At 32.2% G+C, this 23711-nt stretch overlaps 4 protein-coding genes across 5 annotated transcripts; 1 reads left to right on the plus strand and 3 right to left on the minus strand.

The window, feature by feature from the left end:
- Positions 1 to 1169: 1169 nt before the first annotated feature.
- On the minus strand, positions 1170 to 7715 carry LOC124915129 (Fanconi anemia group I protein). Its single transcript, XM_047455791.1, has 13 exons — positions 6617 to 7715; positions 6439 to 6520; positions 6024 to 6212; positions 5840 to 5904; positions 5558 to 5717; positions 4871 to 5119; positions 4650 to 4766; positions 4307 to 4495; positions 4135 to 4216; positions 2728 to 3638; positions 2192 to 2642; positions 1905 to 2095; positions 1170 to 1784 (listed from the first exon to the last, which is right to left on the minus strand). The coding sequence occupies exons 1-13, from the start codon at positions 7651 to 7653 to the stop codon at positions 1341 to 1343; spliced, it is 4167 nt and encodes a 1388-aa protein (XP_047311747.1). The 5' UTR covers positions 7654 to 7715; the 3' UTR covers positions 1170 to 1340.
- Positions 7716 to 12470: 4755 nt separating this feature from the next.
- On the plus strand, positions 12471 to 17583 carry LOC124914777 (glyoxysomal fatty acid beta-oxidation multifunctional protein MFP-a-like). Its single transcript, XM_047455384.1, has 18 exons — positions 12471 to 12636; positions 13053 to 13124; positions 13212 to 13277; positions 13361 to 13417; positions 13517 to 13584; positions 13669 to 13750; positions 14272 to 14327; positions 14410 to 14712; positions 14794 to 14880; positions 15060 to 15234; positions 15324 to 15445; positions 15728 to 15891; positions 15963 to 16217; positions 16623 to 16744; positions 16837 to 16958; positions 17071 to 17219; positions 17311 to 17449; positions 17541 to 17583. The coding sequence occupies exons 1-18, from the start codon at positions 12534 to 12536 to the stop codon at positions 17574 to 17576; spliced, it is 2178 nt and encodes a 725-aa protein (XP_047311340.1). The 5' UTR covers positions 12471 to 12533; the 3' UTR covers positions 17577 to 17583.
- Positions 17584 to 18586: 1003 nt separating this feature from the next.
- On the minus strand, positions 18587 to 19488 carry LOC124914779 (60S ribosomal protein L22-3-like). The gene is made up of 2 exons (XM_047455388.1): positions 19169 to 19488; positions 18587 to 18923 (listed from the first exon to the last, which is right to left on the minus strand). Exons 1-2 carry the CDS (start codon positions 19405 to 19407, stop codon positions 18779 to 18781), a joined length of 384 nt encoding a protein of 127 aa, XP_047311344.1. The 5' UTR covers positions 19408 to 19488; the 3' UTR covers positions 18587 to 18778.
- Positions 19489 to 19970: 482 nt separating this feature from the next.
- LOC124914778 (eukaryotic translation initiation factor 2 subunit 3-like) lies at positions 19971 to 23572 on the minus strand. 2 transcript variants are annotated; one of them, XM_047455386.1, is made up of 10 exons: positions 23468 to 23572; positions 22892 to 23051; positions 22716 to 22777; positions 22146 to 22258; positions 21965 to 22067; positions 21552 to 21779; positions 21244 to 21462; positions 20658 to 20918; positions 20283 to 20564; positions 19971 to 20207 (listed from the first exon to the last, which is right to left on the minus strand). In XM_047455386.1, the coding sequence occupies exons 2-10, from the start codon at positions 22995 to 22997 to the stop codon at positions 20184 to 20186; spliced, it is 1398 nt and encodes a 465-aa protein (XP_047311342.1). In that variant the 5' UTR covers positions 22998 to 23051; positions 23468 to 23572; the 3' UTR covers positions 19971 to 20183. The 2 variants fall into 2 exon arrangements, with proteins under 2 accessions (XP_047311342.1, XP_047311341.1); XM_047455385.1 differs by having other exon boundaries at positions 20164 to 20564; positions 23464 to 23571.
- Positions 23573 to 23711: the final 139 nt, after the last annotated feature.

Below are 23711 nucleotides of genomic sequence, written 5' to 3' on the forward strand. Positions count from 1 at the left end.
AAAAGTCATTTTTTTTAAGAATTTTTTCAACCAATTTGATTAGATGTGAAAACAGTCTACCACTTTAGCCTTTTTTTTACTAGAAGTTTCAAAAAATCTCGATAAGAGTCCGAAATTTTTCGTTGGGCGAAACGTATCATTTTAAAAATTAATTTTTTTATCATTACCAACCGTAAAAATGAGAAGGGGTGAACTTTTCCCATATTTTAGAGATACTCCCCATAATCCTTAGACCATCTTCAACCGAAAAACTCATTTTCAAACTCATTTTGGTGTAAATGTCACATCAAACAGTAAATCTTCTCTAACCAAAAAACTTATTCTTAAACCCAAAAGAATATTCTTATAATATTCTTCATTACATCAACTTTTATAACTTTTTAATATCACTCCATATATTTTACAATATTATAAATTACACCACAATATTTTAATATCACTCAATTATTTTAAATTTGATTATAAATAAATTATTAAAAGTTCAAAAATTACCATGCACAAACTAAATAAAAAATTATTTTTCACTATTATGATCTTTTTGAATATTATTATAATATTTGAACATTATTATATTTTTTTTTTTGAATATTATTATAATTTTTTTAACATTATTATAATTTTTTTAAATATTATTATAAATTTATATTATACAAAAAAAATATTATATAAATGAATTAAATTATATAAATTATTAAAATAATAAATTATGTAAATAAGTTTAATGTATAAAATGGACCTAAATTAAGTCTAAGGGTTAAATTTAAAAAGCAGACAAAATTTTGAGTTTATGAATAGTGCAAACGCATATATGCGTTTGTAGGAGAGGGAAAATGAGGGAAACCCATTTTGAGTTTGGGTATTGGTATCGGTTGGAGTGAAAAGGGGGTTTTGGGTATGGGTTTGGTGTTCGGTTGGAGTTGCTCTTACTACCCGGATATTAAGTAAGTGTAAGCTCGGGTTTAACATTTAATATTCTATACTTCTATTTCTATTCATAATTAGTATAGGTTAACATTTTGTTTGCATTTTTTAATAAAATAGCACAATAAAAAGATAAAATATATACAAATTTAAGTTTAATCAATTCATATGAATAAATTTACTATTGTTATTTTTATAACCAGGTGGTACGGATCAAATTTAGATGAATTACCCAAGTCCAGTCCACCTAATTTAGGTCCAACCAGTCCACACTTGGAATAATACTATATCGGAAAACACATACTGGCTGGATCCTAACTGCCAAAGCAAGCTCCTTTATACGTTCAAATCCCAAAAATCTGTATTTTTCAGGTCTGCTGAGAAATCAATCAATTCCTTCCTTACACAATCAGAGCTATCTATTCTTCTTCGTCATCATTATCCAGCATAGTTTTACTCATCCTAGCTCTCTTGGAAGATGTTAATGAATTTCGATCTTCATCTGATTCAGATTCTGGAACCATATCATCACCTGATTCGGTGTTCTCCTGTGGTCTATCTGCTTCATCGTCTTCTTCATTTTGTGAAGAACTTGCAGCAGGACTTCCACCCTCTTGGTCACCACCACCAGCTTCGTCTTCTTCTTCTTCTTCAACCATTGGTTCTGGGTCTAAAATCTTGAAATCCCTGGCAGTACTACGCTTAGCATGCCTTAACAAATTTACATTGCTAGCTTTGCTAAGAATAATCAGATATCTTTCATAATCTTCTATCTGGAAAATCAAGTCCGGAATGCATCTATTCTCTCTTTTGATTCTGTTGATCACTCCCTTGCCTTTGCCTTTCCCACTTCCTTCCTGATTCTGCTTGTACTCCAAACAAACAAATATTACTACTTAAATCAATTGGGTCATTTCAGATTATTTTCAAATAACCCACAATCCAATCCAATGAACAATTTACTCAGTAAAAGGCTAATTTACCTGTTGCATATCAGAAACGAAGTTGTACAAAGGACCCGTTAGCAGTTTGCAAGTTGTTTCAACCAACTTCTGGTAGCTCAGGCTTGGGAACAACTGCTTACAGCCTTTGGAAGCAATACGCATCTTTGACATCCGAGCCAAGTTCTTGTAAAGCCTAGCAGCCAATCTAAGCAAATTTTCCGCTTGGAAATCTAAATAAAATGCCATCATATATATGTTAACCAACTACTTTCTATAAATAAATATATATAAACTAGATTTTTGAACTTCCAGTAACTAGACTTTACCCATGAGTTTCATCATCACCAATGAAGACAAGACTTTCACAGCAGCTTCAGTTCTCGAGTAAATGGCTTCCTCCAAAGCCAGACCTATGTACATCTTAAGTTTCATTGTCACCCGATCTATGTCCGCAACAACTCCTTCTATATATTGCAGTATATAAGAGACTAAAGTGGCATGAGTGGAATGGTTAATTAGAGGATATATGTTTGAGATCTCCATCTGCCCATCTGTCGCGGAGCTCATTATTTTCAAAAGCTCTGCAGCAATGTCTTGTGCATGGGCCACATCATGAGGAGATGAACTCAAATTAATACCAAGGGAAACAATACTTTTGGCAGTTTTAGGATTCTGTATGCCTTTGATTTTGCTTATTCCTATAGCCCAGTGTCCTATAGAGTGCCTTCTGTCATAGGGCAATTCGTTACCAATAACCATAATAATATCACATAATATCTGCAAATAAACAAAAAAAAAATAACATCAATTTTAACTCGAAAAATAACACTGTGGCTGCATTCAATCAAATATGAAACTTTACCTCAACCTCATGAGGCAATGGAACTTCCAGGAAGTCAGATAATAATGGTTTTATGTGCTTTCTGACAAACACCTCTATGCTGTCGCTGTAGACAGATACATGTTCATCAAGGTGATCTTCATCTGGAACAAATTCAGAAGTGTGATCAAGTGGCGATATTGAAACTAAATCTTCAATTAAGCCTTTCTGGTCTGGTGTTAAGCTTATTAATTCCTTCAAGCAAACTAAGGCTGAAATGAGAATTCCCTTGTCATCATCTTTCCTCCCTTTAGTTTCTTTTTTCTTTTGATCTGTTGTTGCAAGCTTATTCGGTGATTTTAGCAACCAAATCAACTTCAGGAGGAGAGGACCGAAAGCATTGATATTTCCGTAGATGAGATGGTTTATTGGATCATTTCTTTCTTGAGATGGAAAAGATTTTATTTGATGAAGGGATGTATTCAAAACAAAGGATAGGAATTGGGAACAATGATTCTTGCTGAAAGGCTGCTGGCTGTCGTTCTCGGAAGACTGAACATTCTCTATTTTGTGAGACTGACATGATTTTATTCCTATCTGCAGCAGTTGGCAGATACTTGATGTGGCCATTAAAGGTGTTCTTTCTTGTGAAAATTTTGTACTATTCTTATCGGTGTCCTCCTGCGTATTATCCGAAGACTGCACCTTCAATTTCCTAATGCCCTTACCAGGTCTAGACATACACCTATGCTTCTCTAGGGACTCGTGAATTAGAACAAACTTTATAACTTCTTTCTGAAGGTCTTCATTTTTCTCATCTTTTTGTTTCTCCAACTCTGTGATAATGAAATTCAACAGCACTTTGATCATTCCTGACAAAATTAGAGCCCGGCATCTGCTTTCTTTTTCTCCCTCTGTTGTAGAACTTGTGTCCAAGGTCAAACCTAACAAATCTTATGCAACATGAAAATAAACAGAAACCAAGTATGAGCAGTTTTTTCTAGACAGGTTTTTTTATTTGGAAAAGGGGTCAATTTTGTATTAAAAAGAAGGAACAAAAAATGGAAAGACAAGATACAACAAAGGAAGGTAGATTCCGATCAAGTCTAAATAATCTCATCCTGTGCAAATTCCTCCTTTCTTGATTCACTATGAAAGTGTGTTGAAATGGGATTCAAAAACAACCTATAAGATGCCCATGTTCCATTCTCATATATTATTTGAGAGTAAGGTGAAACTGGAATTCAAACCTATACATTTTCTTCCATTCTTAGTGTTTATTCCAAACAATAGGTTTGAATTATATCCAATTCTAAGAAAAATGATTTTAAAATTTTATTCCAGGTATCCAAACGTAGCCTTAGATCAAAAGTAGGATAATCATGTCAAGAGAAAAAGCATTTTTCATTATATAGAACTTCTTAACATGTCATACAGGAGTATACCAACCTTCCAAATTTTTATTTTTCAAAAATTCCCGAATTATTGAGAAGGACCTTGAAAATAATTCAGCGGGCACCTTTTTCCCTACCTGCAACAATTGCAAAAAAAACAGAAAACAATGCAATTAGCAGTTTTGTTGCAGTAGTTATAGTAAGTTAATTCATCCAGTTATAGATACCTCATTCTCTTGTGTAAGAGCAAAACCAGAACAGACCCATGAAGCAGATTGATTATCAGTTTTACCATGTGGCTGAGTAAGAAGGACCCAGGAGATACAAGAAAGAAGACAATCTAGTGGTTCCTCAATGTATATTCGTCCATTCTCTGTCTTAACGCATTCATCAATGCGAAGTTGGATATCTGCTTTCTAGAAAATACAACAATTTCAAGAGATTAAGGGAAAACAGTCAAAATTAAGGATGAATATGAAAAATTACTTTCATTTACTTGAACATTCATGCTTTCAGTATTGTGTTATTTATCAATGAAACTGGTGAACAATTTCGAATACAGTATTATACCTCGTTGTAATATCTAAGGAAGTGAGGGAAGAGAAAATCAAAAACAGCCCCAGAAGATAGCGGGTCCAAGAGCACAAGTTTTACAAGCCCACTGTACAGAATTTCTTTGACATGTGCCTGAAAAAAACAGGCTGACTGTATCAAAGAAGATACAACTAGAGAAACACTAAGGAATCCCCAATAAAGAATAAGAGTCGGACCATAAAAACATTCAATTATACCTGTTGATAAAGGCATCTTTGGAGCAGACAACTAAGCTCCTGAAACAAACCAGCCCTTTTGCCAGGTGGAATCGCAGGATGCTGCTGGCTGCTGCTGGCCTGGCTAGATGATTCTTGAATAGATGAAGTACCCTTTGTTTCAGATTGTTTATCTGCCAAGATCAAGCTGATAATTGCGCTTGTTGCAGCAAGACGAACTGATTCTTCTCTATTAAACATAGCCTTTCGCACAACTAAGATGATGTAGTCCTTTATAAGCATAGATTAATATAAGAAATTATTATAATCATAGACTAGTGTAAGTAATGATTATAATCATAGACTAGTATAAGTAATGATTATAATCACAGACTAGTATAAGTAATGATACTTCGATTTTGTGGAAAAAAAATTCCTACTGATGAGAATGTTATCAGTTAAAAAATAAAAATAAACTGACACAGGAAAACTACACATTCAAGCATAGAATGTTTGAATTTCTCAACCATAGCTGAGTGTCCTGAATAGTTTAAATGGTTAAATATTTTGTTAATCACAATTCTTTCACATCTCTCAAACAGCTGAAAGAGTATAGGTTTGCTTATCAGTGTGCAATTATTTTACATCCTAACTAGCATTGATGTTTTTACAGTCAAAATTTGTCCATTTTAGTTTCTCTATGATGTGAACCACAAACCAGATAAATACCTGGAGATCACCACTATATTTAATGAGTGGAAGCAGAAGAGTTACAAGATGGCTTGAGACCCTGTCAGGCATAAATGTGAAATAGTCCAACAGCTCTTTCAGGCGAGGGATGTGCTCCGACAATGCATATGGGTATCTCTTAACTAAATCATCAAGCAATCTGTATAAAGTAAATGACAACATCAAGTAGTGATCAAAATCATTTAAAAATCAAAAGGCTCTTGGTACTGGTACTGGGTAAATGAAAATGGAGCAAAGGAGTCGAGATTAAATGCTGCCCACCTTAATACAGACAAACTCTTTTCAGGCTTCAAAGACAGAATTCTGAATTTGCATTGATCTATGATCTATGATATTCAATGGATGTATCAATGATAAGATTTAAGATATTACAGAATTTATCCTAGATAAATGAACTTAACTTAAAAATTGGAAACAGACCATTCAGATTTTGTTAAACACGCACCTCATTCCTTGCCATATCATGAACCTCAAAGAGAGTCTTCAGGACCTGAAGACCCAGGTTCTCAACACTCAAATCGTCAGATTTGGTCATTCTTTTGCCACTTCCTTGCTCCACTGTTTCTAACAATGCAAAGCCAAACTCCACAATACTGGGCAAAATATGTTCTCTTCCACAGTTGCTTTCATTAATCTACAAATAATTACATTCATGTCATCATAACAGTGTTTTTTCTTAAAGAGAGAACAAAAAATAGCACCACAGTGTACCATAACACTGAAACCAAATGAGAAATAGTTAAATATCATTATTCTCTAAACCTCCATGTTGATCACATGTCTTATGTTAGTGTCTTTATTGTTGTTTGCATTTGCACAAGCTACAGTTGACAAAAACAGAGAAAAGACTGGAAAATTACAGCTCGTAAAACAGTTTTCTCCACTATTTTGGTTTTCTGCAAATGTTCTTCCTTCAATTCATTGGATAACCATTTGCAAGTTCTGAGACATAACAAGATGCAAATATAAGTTGAAATAATTCTAGGTTATAGTAAAATATATAGAGATTGGAGAGAGACTGATAGTATTGAACCTTACTTAGCAGATTTATTATCATGGTAGGCTGTAACAACTGCCGTCTTAAGGATTTGCAGTGACCTCTCTTTGAATCTTCGTACTCGGGCAATGGACAACAACACTGAGACAGTGAAATGATTAAAAGCTTGAATATTTGACTTCACGAGTCCCATAATTGTATTTCCAATTGAAGGATCCTGCTTCACCGCAAAATTGACATGCAGCAGCACGGTGCCTTCCACTTGCCTCCCTATAGAGCTGGCTTTCGACCCAACTTTTGTCCCAAAAAACATTACAATGCCTTCTATGATATCCGTCTTACTGAACCCCTTCGATGCCAAAACCAGCAACTGATAAACAAGCGAAGGAAGATCCTGTAAATCAACGTTCTTCATTCCATCAAACACCTTCTCGAGAAACTCCATCTGTCTCCTTCTGTCTATGAATCCAAATTCACGAATAACCAAAACGATTTCCAACAGCAGAGCTTTGGACCAATCGCATGTAAGAAAACGGTCCAAGACTGAATTAATTAAGTCTGCACGCTTCTCGATTTCATTTGAATTCATGATCAAGTTGAGACATTTCGGAAGGAGATGAACAAGCTGAGCATCTTCAGCATCCAGAATTGTCGATAGGCTTGAAACAATTGAATCAGAAACCGACACCAATCCTTTGCTAGGAATGCTCTCGAGATGGACTGCGAAGAGGTGAATAGTGTTTAAGGAGTTCCGATCGTGAGGGATTTTGTGTGAAGTGAAGAGTGTGATGTAAGATAGCAACAGCAAAGCGTGAAGCGTTGACGGGAAATTATCGGATTGAGGTGCGATAGATAAGAGAGAAATAAGAGAAGATACATACTCGGCGACGGAGATAGAAGCAGTGGGAGAAGCGGCGCGGGAATGGAGGAAGGAGATGAGGGTTTCATGGGAGTCCGGCGATGTGAGGAAATTGAGGACGTGAATCTGCGCTTCGTATGGTTGTTTAACCAAGCGTACTATATCAACGTCCGTCAGCTCCGTCGGCGGTGAGGCGCCGTGAATATGCGATCCGGCCATGGCGGTTTCCGGCACCTTGCTTCAGACCTTCCGATGAAAACAAACCGTATACTTTTGACCACGCGCGCTTCTTCGTTCTTCACATACTTTTGCGCGGGAAATTTCAGAATTGTTGTAAGTAGAGTCCCGTTTGAAATTTCAGTATGTTTTCCTTACAGAAATATTATATGTAGATAAATTATTTTATTATAAATATTAATAAAAAAAATATCACTTTATATTAATATGAGACAACAAATTACTACCTTTTATTTGCATCAATTTTGCTTTTAAGTCAACAATATGTTTTTATTGAACAATATTAAACATAATCAAATATTCAAAATAATAATAATAAAGACATAATAGTTTTTAAAAAATCTTACAAAATGAAGATTGTATTCTTTTAGCATGAATTAGTTATAAAATGTAACTTATATTAATCATTTTAACATACCTCTAATTCTAATATTTTGCCTAAAAAAAAACTCTAGTTATAAATTAAATTTTATCTATTAGAGAAACTATTTTTACTTTTTCTCTTTATAGTCAATTTAAATAAAATAATTGTAAATATATTTTTGGAGATACAATTAAACATATTTTAATTAGTTTTAAATTTTATTTTTAAATAGACACTAATATGTTTGATAAGTATGTGGATTTAGTGTTTTTAAATATTTAAAATGAATAGGTAAGAATAATTTAAGATTTTTTTTTATTTAAACTTAAATCTATACTTTTTTTCTAAATGTTAATGAAGTGGGGTATGAAATATGGAACCTTGGTTGTAATATATTAGGGTTATTTAATCAAATATTATTTCACATTTATTATATATTTTAATTCATTAAGTAAAATATTTTATATTTTATATTTTAAATTATTTATTATATATTAATACAAAAATACATTTTTTTAAATAAATAAATAATTGAACTTACTTAATATCATCCCATCATTAATTTTTTAATCTCTTCAGATTATTTGGAAAAAAAATTCCATCCAAATTAGTCTTAGCTAAACGAGAATTGAATAGGTAAGAATATTAGTTAGTATTACTGTTTCTTGATCCGAATTGTTTGTTGGGTCAATTTTTTTAGTATTTTATCCAGTTGATATTTCTATTTATTATTATATTAGTTTTTAACATTAATAAAAAATAAATAAATATAACTGTTATATAGATGTATCCTTTCATATTATAAGTTTCTTAGTATATGATTTTTTAATAATATAAAAAAAATTATAATATAATATAAACGTGATACATGGTAATTTTCCGAATATGAGGTAATAATTAAAGGAAATTTTTTGAAATACAACAAGGAGTCAATCAAACAAGTCCTTAATTTATCACCTCGTAAAGTGTGACAACAGTATGGGTGGGGTTCATCCGAAGGTGCATTTATTTTTATTTATTTTTGCTAAATCAAGTTACACAAAAAAAATATCCTATTATGCTTTGATTGTTATATATCTCATATTTATGTTTTTTTATTAGTTCCTTTTACGTTTTTTTAAATTCTCTATTTCATCTATTTTGTATTTCTGCTCTTTGTTACTTTCAAAATAATCCAAAGTTCCGGATATTAAAAGTACAATTACCGTTTTTATAATATATATATAATTAATTTATAAGATTGTTCTATGTATATGTTTTATTTGAAGAGAAATAATTAAGAGAAAATAATGATGCAACGTAATTTGATTGGCTAAGAAATAAAATAATTTGATTAAGATAAAAGAAAGATGTAGTGTAATGTTAAAATGTTGTTGATGATTCTTCAAGTTTTAGAAACTCGTGAGCTCCATCTAGGTACAAGATGTATATTGACTGATAAACTAACGAAGATGTAGAAACTCATGGGCATTGAATGTTAGGGTGAAACAACAACCGAATGAACTCCAAAATTTGTTAGATAAGAGAATTGTATTGAATGATATGTTTAAAGTTAATAGGTTATGTTTAATATATAAACATTAGATTATACTTATAAGAAACTAATATAATATCAGATGTATTATCTTTATATTATAACCCTCCTCACACTCAATATGTAAATTATTTGAACAACTTGAGGTTGAAGACGAAATGTTGATGATGTAATCTTTAAGCTTTAGAAACTTATGAACTTCATTTAGTTACATGATGTTAGTGTGTTGACTGATAAACCAACGAAGAAGTATAATCTCATGGGCATTGAATGTTGGGGTGAAATAATAACCAAATAAACTTTGAAGTTACTCGTGAGTCTCAAGATTCATCCAACGACGGAATGATAGTGTGTTGTATACCAACAAATAAGGTAGAATCTCATGGACATATAATGTGGGGGTAAAACAACACTTAAAAAGAAATTCATCATAACAAAAGGATAACAATGTTGACTAAATAACTAGTAAAAAAATATATGAATGGATCAAGACCAATAAATTTGAAGCATTGACATAATTTATTCTATTTAATTTATTGTCAATAAAATATTCACTTATTTTTCCCTTTATAATTTTGACCACTATATATATTTTTTTTCAATCTTGCTCTATTTTTAATTTTTACTAGCAAAGGAAATAGTTTTATCTGTCCATTCCATGGGTTAAACTATTTTCTTGGTTTGTAGGTTTTGTTTGGATTTAAATTATTTATTTATTTTTTTTGGTATAAATGATGAAAACTTAAGTTAGTAGCTGAAAAAATTTATATTTAACAATAAAATATATTTTAATTGTTTTGACGGATGAGAAGATAGTTATAAATGATTTAAATATAGCTTAATTTATTTACTTCATTATTTTGTTCAAGTGGTTGTGGAATCAGCTGTCATTGTGTATAAATGAGATATGTGTTCTTATGGCGTGTCATTGGAAGCATTCGGTGAAAGGACACATCAGTTATTTTGTGGATTATATTGATTTTATGCTTTGCATGTCTTAATTAGATTTATTGACTTATATTTTTTAATTTTATTTTGTCTTTATGTTTTTAGTTGAGATTTATTTTTTAGCTCATTAGGTTGTTTATTTATTTAATTAATATAATTAAAAGATAGTTAAATCTTAAATGCATACAAGTTTTGGTAATTAAAAAAAAAACATATCATGTGTATGATTCTCAACCGTTATTAGGTATTACTTATTTGGTATGTCATAGATTTTTAGGATCAAATATTTAATCATAATCTTCACCCATTATAATGCTCTTATCATTTTAGAAGCTTATAATTGACCATTATTAGGAATTGAATTTAGTATTGACAGTTGAATTATAATTTTAATTCTATAAAAATTGACATTAAATTATTATTTAATTTTTATGTTTAAAAATTAAAAAATTGTAATTCAATCTCAACTTGTATGTTCGAAAAAACAAATATAATACAAATAAGAGGTGAATACTAACATTAAGTTTATTAGTATTAACATTAAGTTTAATATAATACAAATATTAAATAATTAATTGTGTTTGCATTCTACATACTTAATTCGTTGTCTCATTTTATTTTCATCTTCTAACCTAACGACAATAAAAAGTGGATACTCACCATAAGGTTCTGAGTTCGAGTCCGACAAATTTAATCTATTTTGTTAAAATATTATTTGACACAATTAATTAGAATAGTTCAAGTGTCAAGAAATTATTTTAAGTTTAAATTTTTATTATAAAATATCGATTAAATATTTTAACTTCATATATTAAAAAAATATCGATACAACATTTTAACTTTATAAATTCACAAATAAAATATTGGTTCAAAATGTTAACCTACTAAATTAAAAAAAAAAGACATCGATTCAATATTTATTAAAAATTTTAATCGTATTTTAAATGATAAAATAATAAGTTATTTTGTTTGAAAATAAAAAATTAAAATTACAATTCCGAGTTAAAATTTGAAATTAGATTTCTAACTACAAAATTAAACTATATTAAATTTTTTAAAATTTTAATTCTTAATATTATAGGGTTTCATTCAAATTTCAATACTAATTTAAAGATTAAAATTGGTTTGTTTGTGTGATTTAGATAATTTTGATTTCATGATCATATTTTTAAATTTGTGAAGTGGATGCAGTTTTTGTAAATGTGTTTATTTTTTAATTTATCACAACATCAATAATTTTTGTTTTATATTTAAAACTAATGAAAAAAATTTGTTCGACAATGGATTATTAAATAAAGTTATGATGTGATAATTTTGAGAAATTATTTTTTATAAAAACATAAATATTATTAATATACAATAATAAAATATATTTTATTATATTTATTAATTAATTTAGACTAAAAAAGAATAAAATGACATTTAATTAAGGAACAAATCAAATATAAAAACAATGGAAGACTTTAATGCAATGTTTAAGTAATACAAGTTTTAATGATTTGACAGTTAATTTTATTTTTTTTGTATAAGAATATAAAAAAAATTAAAATATCCAGTATCAAACAAGCTCTTGAAAATTATAAATCAATAAATAAGTCCAATTTAGGAATAAAAGAAAAAGAAAAAATGAAGATATTATCACCTCGTATTTCGTAATATATGACAGCAGTATGGGTTTCATCGGACGGTCCAATTGCAGATAAATATTAAAACTATTAGTTTTTATTTATTGAAATTACTCATTAATTTTTAGTACAATCTTTTATGGAAGAGATTGTCATTAATATTCTTTTCATTACTAAATACAGTATTTTTATTTTTGTTTACGAGAAAAGCAATCTTTTTATTTACTGTATTTCATTAAATAATCCAATTTATTGATTAATATGAATCACGTCACCGTGATCGGTCCTGATAAATAGCCTTTCCGTAGCTGATTTCTCCACCATCGCCATTTTCGTTTGTTTCTCTGAAGGTGAAGCTGTTCTTGAGAGAGAATATTCTAGATTCATAGGAATGGGGAGCAACTCGAAAGGAAGAACAACGATGGAGGTTGGAAGTGATGGCGTAGCCATCATCACCATCATCAATCCTCCCGTCAATTCTCTCTCCGTTGACGGTAATCTTCTTCACACTCGATTTTCTCATTAATCGACCGCCTATACTTAGAAATGTGATCATTACTGTCTAATTGATTGCTTAATATCAACTTCAACTTCTTTCATGCATAATAATCTCCGTTTTCTTCTAGAAGTTATTATAGTTCATCGGAGGAAACAGTTGAATCGAATTCAACATTTGCTATTTGTTATTCCGTTCAGTTTCAATTTCTGTAGTTATACTTTATTTATTTGTTCATACCAAACACTGTAGATCACAATAAGAACTTCATGAGTCAAACTGTAGCAAGTATTTGATTTACGATGTTGGATTAACATATTTGATTATTATTAAATTGAAACTGTACTAGCTTCCGGATCTATGTATCCTGAATTTATTGCTTACCTGTTTTTTCTTCATGCTATGTTTCCTCAGTTCTATTCAGTCTGAAAGAAAATTATGACCAAGCTTTACGCAGAGATGATGTGAAAGCAATAGTTGTTACTGGTAAGCTTCATATTCCTTTTTGTGCTACAACTTCATAATCAAAGTGAGTGTTTATACTTCAAACCACTTGTCAATTGTATGAAACAGGTGCCAAAGGGAAGTTTTCAGGGGGTTTTGATATAACTGCTTTTGGAGGATTGCAGGGAGGAAAAGGTATGTGGATTGGTTAAACATTGTTCATTCTTGTGTTGCAATATTCAGTGAGTGTTTATACTTCAAATTGTTTTATTTTCCAGCGAAGCCTATGAAACCTGGATGGGTAGCTGTAGAGATCCTAACTGATACCTTGGAAGGTATGGTTTGGACAAATTGTTATTTGTCAATCTACCTTAAATTTAGGTTGTTTATTGAGTGACAAAGTTAACAATTGCATATGGTTTTTCTTTGTGTAGCTGCAAGAAAACCTTCAGTTGCTGCAATTGATGGCCTTGCCCTAGGTGGGGGACTTGAGGTTGCCATGGTATGGTTTTATGGTTCTATCTTTTTCGTATCAGATTCATTATGAAATTTCATATAATAAATATTGTTGTCTAAATGTCTTCAGGCTTGCCATGCTCGAATAGCTACTCCTAATGCTCAACTAGGCCTACCTGAACTTCAGCTTGGAATAATTCCTGGATTTGGAGGTATAGCTCTCAGTTAAAACCAATCCCTAATTATATATACTTCTGTATTCAAGAGTGAGGTACAGTCACATGCCATTATGTTGCCCAGTTTTCACGGCATAAGATATAAATTAAATCTAGAAAGAAACTTTCTTTTTGTTTTGTTAAAGGTGATGCCTTATTTTGAGATTGTAGTACTGCAGATGACTTCCTCTGCAACACCCGGCCTAAAAGAAGTAGTCAATTAAAACCTTATGAACATGAGTTGTAGTTAATTAAGTATTATTTTATGAGCAGAGAATTTTGTAAATCGAAAAAAGTTGGGTTCTTTGTCTATGTATACAAACAAATGTGTCAGCGTAAAATGATAATCACATGGTTGTTGTCCAAATGGTTATTCTAAATTGAAGTCCCAAAATTTATTGTTTTTTAACTCGTGGTGGTGATCTTGATATATTTGAAGCATGTACCCGTTCTTCTAGCAAAGTATCTATTCACTTCTATTTTTCACGTTTAATCATTTATTTCTATATATGTATTAGGTACTCAGAGGCTTCCACGGCTTGTTGGTCTTGCCAAATCACTTGAAATGATGCTGGTTAGATCACTTTGGACTTGTATCTTCCAAGCAAACTATTAACTCATCTCTTGCCTAACTTACTATGTTAATGTTTCACTAGACGTCGAAGCCTGTCAAAGGGACGGATGCTCATAGTTTGGGTCTTGTAGACGCTATAGTCTCTCCAGAGGAGTTGGTAAGTGTAGCTCGTCAATGGGCCCTGGATATTGTGGATCGCAAGAAACCATGGCTTGCAAGTCTCAACAGAACTGACAAGATAGAGCCCCTGGGTGAGGCAAAGGAAATACTTAAATTTGCAAGAGCTCAGTCCCGAAGACAAGCTCCTAATCTTGAGCATCCAATAGCTTGCATAGATGTCATAGAACATGGTATTGTCGCTGGTCCTCGAGCTGGACTTTGGAAGGTTCTGAACCGTTTGTCCACTTTTCTAATGCCTTCCCAAGTGTAGTATGTTAAGAAAATGAGCGTTTGTTCTATATTGCAGGAAGCTGAAGCTTTTGACAAAGTTCTAAATTCAGATACTTGCAAGGGCTTACTTCATATTTTCTTCGCTCAGCGTGGAACCTCAAAGGTAAGAACATTACATGGGGTCACGTTGGCTGATGAAGAATTGTGCCTTTTCTATCTTTTGTGATCAGGAATAATTTCACATATTTTTTAATAGTATCTTTTGGATTTAATAATATATTTTCTAAGCTTGATAAATAATGAGGAGTCTTCAATTGATATTTTTGCTTGCAACAATATCAGGTTCCTGGTATAACTGATCGAGGCTTGGTACCAAGGCCAATTAAAAAGGTTGCTGTCCTTGGTGGGGGTTTGATGGGGTCCGGAATAGCGACAGCATTGATTCTTTGCAACTATCATGTAATCCTGAAAGAAGTGAATGAGAACTTCCTACAATCTGGTTTAGGAAGAGTGAAAGGTGAACCCAGATTCATATCTTGGAAGGCTAGATTGAGTGCATGAGTTTACTTTTTGTTCAATATGACTGATTGATTCTCTTTATTTCAGCCAATTTGCAAAGCAGTGTAAAGAAAGGAAAAATGAGTCAGGAGAAGTTTGAGAAAACCTTTACCCTATTGAAGGGCACTTTGTCTTATGACAGTTTCAGAGACGTGGACATGGTCATAGAGGTAATGCAGAATTGTTTTGGTTGAGCCTATTTGGAAATTAGTATTTTGTCACCATCATGATCTTTCATTTGTGATGTTCAAATGATATTTTTATCATGATTTAGATTATAGTTTTATTTTTGTTGATTCATTTGGTATATAAATCATTCTATAGATCATGATCCAAATTATTGTGTAAATTTTTTCTTTCTAAATCATAATGAGATTATTTTAAATCATGATCCCCTTGTTTTATTTTCTAGTATTCAATATTTAGTTTATTGTCTATGGATTTTCAAACAGGCAGTAATAGAAAATGTCTCTCTAAAGCAACAAATTTTTGCTGATCTTGAGAAATACTGCCCTCCACATTGCATTCTTGCAAGTAACACTTCAACAATCGACTTGAATCTTATTGGGGAAAAAACCAAATCCCAAGATCGGATCATTGGAGCCCATTTCTTCAGGTATTATCTGGATTATTGACCTATCTATTTTTATCCATTCTTGACTATATCACATGCTTGTTGTTTTGCAGTCCAGCTCATGTGATGCCACTTCTAGAAATTGTGCGTACTGAAAGAACATCTGCACAACTTATTGTTGACTTACTGGATGTGGGAAAAAAGATAAAGAAAACACCAGTGGTTGTTGGAAATTGCACTGGATTTGCTGTGAATAGGATATTTTTCCCTTATTCAATGGCTGCACATCTGCTTGTTGAACACGGTTCAAATGTCTATCAAATTGACAAAGTCATCACTAAGTTTGGTATGCCTATGGGCCCATTCAGGTAAAAAGTCCTTTTGTTGTTTCAAAATCAATAATATGATTTGTGATGTTTCGAATTGTTTTCTGATTTGATTTTACTTGAAGTGTTGCATGCTAAATACTGAATTTTAAGCGAGTTGAAGCTTTTGAAAAATAAATAGGGAATACATCAAATGAAAATATATAAATTTTAAGAACTTGATTGATTTGATAAAATGTGGAACTAATTAAAGACTATAATACCTTTGTAGAGTTGTAGCAACAGTAATTTGATTAATTCCGAGGGATTAAAGTTGTATTAATCTATAGCTTAGCCAGATTTAATAACAATTATCAAATTAATTTGTTGCACTGAATTATTTAGTTAAAGTGATGTTTGTATTATCAAACACCTCCTTAACCTTAAATATGTCAATTATGTATGCAGATTGTGTGATCTGGTTGGTTTTGGGGTGGCAACTGCAACTGGCTCGCAATTTGTCACAAATTTCCCTGAAAGAGTGTATAAGTCGGCCCTCGTTACTCTCTTACAAGAGGATAAAAGAGCAGGTAATAATATCATCAGTAGCGTTTTCTCAGATTTTGATATTCCAAATTTCCATGACTGATAATAACCTTCTTTTGTTCTCCATCTATCAAAGGTGAGGCTACTCGTAAAGGGTTTTATGTTTATGATGGGAAACGCAAGGCAAGTCCTGATCCAGAAATAAACAAGTTTGTTCAGAAAGCAAGGGAGATTTCTGGGGCTAAAGTTGATGCTAAGGTCTCTCGATCTTTTTCTCTTCCCTTAGCCTATTTGGATACTTATGTTATTTATAGATCGCTATACAGATTATAACAAAAGTGCAGTGAGTAATATATGTGTTTGCTTGCAGCTAACAAAGCTATCAGAGAAAGATATTGTGGAGATGATATTCTTCCCGGTTGTAAATGAGGCTTGCCGAGTCCTTGATGAAGGTATTGCAGTTAAAGCAGCAGACATTGACATTGCTGGTGTTATGGGAATGGGCTTTCCAGCATACAGGTTAGCCGTGGTTGTTGTCGTTGTTGTATATATCTTCTTCATTATTGAGTAGGATAAAGTGTGAATTGTGATGATTGGGTTTCTTGAGCAGGGGAGGGGTTTTGTTCTGGGCAGATAGTCTTGGATCAAAGTACATCTGTTCGAGGTTGGAGGAATGGTCGAATACTTATGGAGGATTCTTCAAACCATGCTCTTACTTGGCCCAAAGAGCTGCCAAAGGGGCTCCTCTGGTAAGAACTCACTCCTAAACACAACCAAAGGAATTTATGATTTCAAATTTTGAATGTTTTGAAGTAATGAAAATGGAAATTATTGCTGCAGAGCTCACCAATGGAGAAGGGGAAATCTCGGCTATAATGAGGTGGTGAAGGAAAATGTTGTCTTGTTCAATTTTAAAGCTTGAAATAATAATAATAATAATAATGAGAATGGGATGTAATCAATAATGTTAAATCAATCTTAGGTCTGGGGGAAATATATTTATATGTTCTTCTTTCCAGTGTTGATGGGATGATGATGATTATGTATGTTTTGTTTTTGTTAATTTCTCAACAGACAATTTCATTTTGATGTCATATAATATGTTGTATTATTATTATTATTATGATGTTGTGCAATTCCTAGTCCTACCTAGCTGTTATGTTGTTAATTATCATGTTTGGCTAAATTGTTCTCATCTGAAATTTTTATATATTTTTCAAAAAAGTCTTAAATTTTTTATTTTAAAAAGCACTTTCACAGGAATTATTATTAGGTTGGTTGAAGTGAAATTCAAATAAGAATTATGCTAATTTTTTCTTTATTGAAGAGGACTTCACAGGATATCAATTAGTAGTATGTCGAATGATCTGGCTCTATCTGATTAAAATAATTTAGTTTAGTAAACAAAAATGGATGAAATAAAGACTTGTAGAGATGACCATCTGCAGCATTTGTGATATAAAAATGCAGTTGTTTTTGTATTTCATAATTAACAGTTTGATTACAAAGAAGTTTTAAATAAAAATTAATAATGAATAAATAAAATTGGGTATCGAAATAAGATTTCAAATCTTATTAATTTGTCATTTTGATAAAAAAGTTAAGAACTAAGAATTTTTCTAATTTGAAAATACTATTGTATAATTAGCAAATTTATCAAAAAATCACTTCTTTTTCATCAATTTTTCACTTCAAAACCCTAAATCCAATGCAAACAATATTATCACTTCGATGTTTTTAAAATAGTAAAAGTCCAAAGATGCTCCCTAAATCAAAATTAAGAGAAAATAGTACAAAAATGCTTATATTATCATTTCAAACCCAATTTAACAAGTAGTGTTAAATTCTGAATTTTGCAAATGATACAACATACAAACAATTAATAATCATCAAATCAAAATTGATAATTTCAATAATGAATCTATTTGTCCATTCATGATCATCATCTCTTAACAGTCTGTTAATAATCTTTTTGCAACAAAATTGAATGAAAACAAGCATCATAACACAAAACGAATTCAGAATCTTTAATAAGACAGTATCATCATAAACCTCAAAGAAAAAACCACATGTTACACTTAGTCTTCCTCTTCAGCCTCATTTTCAGCAATATTAAAGTATCGCAACTCATACACATTGCGTTCTTTGTTTGATGCAATCACACGAAGCCAATCTCTCACATTGTTCTTCTTCAAATACTTCTTCGTCAAATACTTCAGATACCTGAAATCACACACAATCAACCTTAAAAAACATTTCTACTTATAATAAAAACCAAAACCCACAATCTATTATATCATTGTTACCACTCCTTATGTTATTTCAGATCAAAAAATCTAATCTGAATTCAAAAGAAATGGTTTAATTTTATATAGGGATCTATATTCATCCCTAAAGCATAACAATTGCCATAGAGTCAAACTTCAGTCCCATCTAAAAGCATATAAAATAAACTATGTAACTTTTACCGCTTAGAGAAAGTGGAATCAGAGGTGACAGTGATCTTGCTCTTCTCACGAGAGATGGAAACAGTATCACCGAGAGCACCGGCCTTTCCGCCGACTTTGATGCGTTCCTGGAGAAACTTCTCCAGAGAAGCGATCTCCATAATCTTATCCTCAACCGGCTTAGTACAGTCGATGGTGAATGTTACGCCCTTCTTCTTCCCCTTCGCCCCACCGCCGGTTGATACATTTCCTCGGCTCATCCTCGCTCGCTCGCTATCTATGGAATCGGAATGGAATAACGATTGCGGGCGGCGATTAGCGTTTCAAGACTGCAATTTAAAGAGATCTCTTATTTAGGGTTTTCAATGGTCAGCTATGGGCTGGGTTGGACCGGGCCTTCATATATAATAATAATAATAATAATAGATCACACCTGCTTCCGGCCTTATTTACGTATTTATTTTAAAGTTGATTTCTTATGACAACATTTTTCAACAAAATAAAAAAATATATATAATCGGATTCTAACAATTTAATCATTTATTATTTTTGAAAAATACTACTCAATTTTGGAATTAAAATATCATTTACTTCAGTAAATTTTATTAATTATATATTATTATTTTTAAATGTAAAATTAATTTTAAAAAAATGAATTGATTTATTTGAATATATAGCAATTTAAGTTTGAAATTATAAAATATAAATTATTATTTCTGTAAAATGAAAATTTTAAAAATGAACAGCACAGTATTATTATACACTCAACTCCTAGCCATCCAAAACAAACAATAACAGACCTTGCATTGAAAGATTAGGTAAAGATTAAAAAATCTAATATTTAGGAATGAGGATGAGATAATGGAACAATAATTGTATGCTAACAAACATATAATAAATAATCTCACACAAATAGTTAGAAACAAAAGCAGCAAAAATAATTTTAAGAAAAAAAGACTGTTGTTCTTCACAAAAATGTTATACCAATAAATTAATAAATTCTCTGCTGTGGTCGGTTTAGTTGTTGTTAGTGTTCTCAAAATGGGGAAGGGGTTGGAACATCAAGGGTGAGACCAGCTTGAATCTGACCCCAACCAATTAGACGCCAATGCTAAAATGGGGAAGGGGTTGGAACATCAAGGGTAAGACCAGCTTGAATCTGACCCCAACCAATTAGACGCCAATGCTTCTCAACACGTCTACTAAGAGCGATTTTCTCACCTTTGCTGGTGCACACCGGAGATGTCAGTTGAAGTTTTGTAAGATCGTTCTTCACAGCAATAACGCGAGCACCTGTTGACATCGAACCTATGTTCAACATAAGTATCTCTCCCTTTGTCAGCTTTGCAACCTTTCCTTGTCTCTCTGTTCCCTTTGTTCTCAATCCCAATAGCCGTCTCAACAAGAAGAAATTCACCTTTCAAAATACATTTTTCATTTTTTATCATCAAATCATATCATATGAAATCTTACAACCCAGAAGAGTTTTAAGACAGAATAAATAACTCACCTCTAGTTCCACATATATATCGGGCAGAGACCCCACCTCTCCAAGAACCTGACCAACCAATCTATCAGCACGTGTCAACGTAGGGTCCATGGTAGTACCGACACCAATCAGCCCACCCGGAACAGCAAATTGCAGCTCATTTTGCTCAGCATACAATGAAACAATCCTAGAATATATTGGTGTGCATTTAATCGTTCCATTCACATCCTTAACCACAATGCCAGGGCGAACCTCAATGAACTGATTAACCTTCAAAACACCCTTCACACACACACAGAAACAATATATATATATAAATCAAATGGCCAATTTGTCTCTAGGAAACCAAATTCTTGATACTGGAGATAGATATGACATTCAAACTATAACTTGTCAAGTATGAATAGGAAAACATAGCTCTAAGAAAACATACTACTTCATTAACTATCATGTTGGCATCTAGTATTTACATAAACTTCCATTGTAAGTTCTATAGTCAATAGAAACTGTTTTAAGCCCTGTTTTATATTAAACAATACACATAAATCCTTCTTTTTTGTAAGAGAAAAAGGGTTATCAAAAGAATGAACTGAAGAAAGCAGTGTACCTTGAGAATGCTTCCACCAGCAACACCACCTCTAATTTCATCAACTTCAAATCCAGGTTTATTAACATCAAAAGACCGGATAACTATCATGTTTGGAGGTGAAATGAAGTTCCTCTCTGGAATGGGGATCTTTTTCACAATATATTCACACACAACGTCAATATTATATTTCAACTGAGCAGAAACTGGGATCACAGGTGCACCATCGGCAACAGTATTCTGGTTCGGGAAACATTGAGGGAACAAGTTAGTAGAAAGCACGTATATGATCAAGCTTTTACCATTGTAAACACTCGAAGGTGACAAACCTGGATAAATTTCTGAATTGCTTCATGTTGATTGATGGCTACATTTTCCTGAATTAGGTCAACCTTATTCTGGAGAATTATTATATGTTTGAGCCGCATTATTTCAACAGCAGCCAAATGCTCTGATGTTTGAGGTTGAGGACAACTTTCGTTAGCAGCAATCAGGAGCAATGCTCCATCCATGATTGCTGCTCCATTAAGCATAGTAGCCATGAGAATGTCATGTCCCTATATGAAAATAGAAAACAAACAGAAGAAATTCAGACTCATGTTGTGATCTTAAAAAAGGTTAGCATTGAACAAACATCAAACAAAATGCTACATTCAGTCAACAATACATATGCTACATGTACTAAAAGTTTAAACAAGATCATCATCAATGATTTTAACCAAAGATTAGACATGTAACTTACAGGGCAATCTACAAAAGACACATGCCTCAGAAGCTTCATCTTGCTGTTCTCATACCCTGGCACATCGCACAAAGGACTGTCTTCCTTTCCACTTCCATATGCCCTGTGATAAAACAAAAATGGTTGGATAAATGTAAAAAGAAGAGCTGTAACATAATAGCATTGAAGGCAAGCTGCTTACTTATAAGACATAGGCCTAGGGCACTTTTCGTCTTCGCATTTATAGATTTTTGCATTTGCATATCCAAGTTTAATAGTAATATTACGCTCCAGCTCATTTTTAAAACGAACAGTCTGCATAGGAAAAAAACATTAAATTATAATCAACTAGTGAACCTCTCTAACCAGAGTAGGAAGAAAAAATGGATTTTTGTCTCACAAAGACGAGATTTCATGTACTGCAACGCTAGATCAGAAGATAACAATAACATCTCACAATAAAGCCATATCAGCATAAGCTTATAACAAATCTCACCTTCAATTTGCTTAGTCCAAACATTGAGAACACAACAATGACAAATTAAGTGGCCAACTATCCTAGTGTATATGTTCTAAAGCAAGCCTTGATTGCCAATCAATCATGTTTTGTCATTATATCATTTTGTTAGTTTCTGAAAGAAGAAATCACTTAATTAAACAAAAATATACATAAATGTCAAAACTGAATGTGCTATAAGAAACTCTAATAGCATACAACTTAGTAAATGCAATATTTACTATTGCAACATTTAATAGAATACATAATAATTACCTGAACACCAGATATTGCTTTCACAACCGTCGACTTTCCATGAGCCACATGGCCAATAGTGCCTGGACAGACAAATTGAAACCGAGTCGAACTCTTCAAACTAACACTCAGATTGCTAATTAAGAAGAAAGGGAACTAAAAAGAAAGGATCTCCATTAAATTCAATGAGAAGTTACCAATGTTTATAGTCGCCTGCCGCGAGATAACTTCAGGGGAAAGTGGATGTAATTTTGTAACATCCAGTTTACTCAGATCCTGCTCCATTAAGCCTTTTCGAGACATTTTGACAATTTTTTATCCTACTTACACTCCACCAAAACAAATATGCAAAGGTAGCTGATACACAAATATGCAGCAGGTGTTAATATTCCAAAGAGATACATGTTCTATATCAAATACTGAACAGATTATATACTACTCAAATATCACATAAGACATACTCAAACTAATACAAACAACACTATCGAAGTAACAAGAAGCTTGAGCAAGGGATAACAGAGTTCAATGAAGAAATTCTCAGCTCAAGCGCATTATTACCTCATTTCTGAGCTACTGGAAAATCTGTTGCTTAGCATCAAAATAGTAACTCTAGAAATTAATACTAAGGAGAAGAAAATTTGATCGTTTGAAATAATCATTTCAACAGAATCAACCCTAGACACTTAAAAACAAAATTTGGTACATTAGAAAAATGCAAACAAGTTTAGCATCGATAGAAACACAAGACGGATAACTGGTTGAAACGTACTTACAAGCGTCGAGAGAAAGTCGCCGGCGTAACTATCTGGGGCAGCCGACGGGATGCTCTTCGGAAGCAGAGAGATGAACGTTCGCGAGATTCTCCTCTTGTGAAAGCCGAAATTCCAGAACTTCTCCGTGTTCGTGAAAATAAATATCATGGGCCTGATCTTAATGGGCCAAAACAACAATGAGCCTTCATTATTGACTATTAAATATACTATAGCAAATCTTATTGCGGAATTAAAAAAAAAACAT

The sequence above is a fragment of the Impatiens glandulifera genome, chromosome 9 (assembly GCF_907164915.1).
Source record: "Impatiens glandulifera chromosome 9, dImpGla2.1, whole genome shotgun sequence".
In the NCBI taxonomy this organism is placed as follows: domain Eukaryota; kingdom Viridiplantae; phylum Streptophyta; class Magnoliopsida; order Ericales; family Balsaminaceae; genus Impatiens; species Impatiens glandulifera.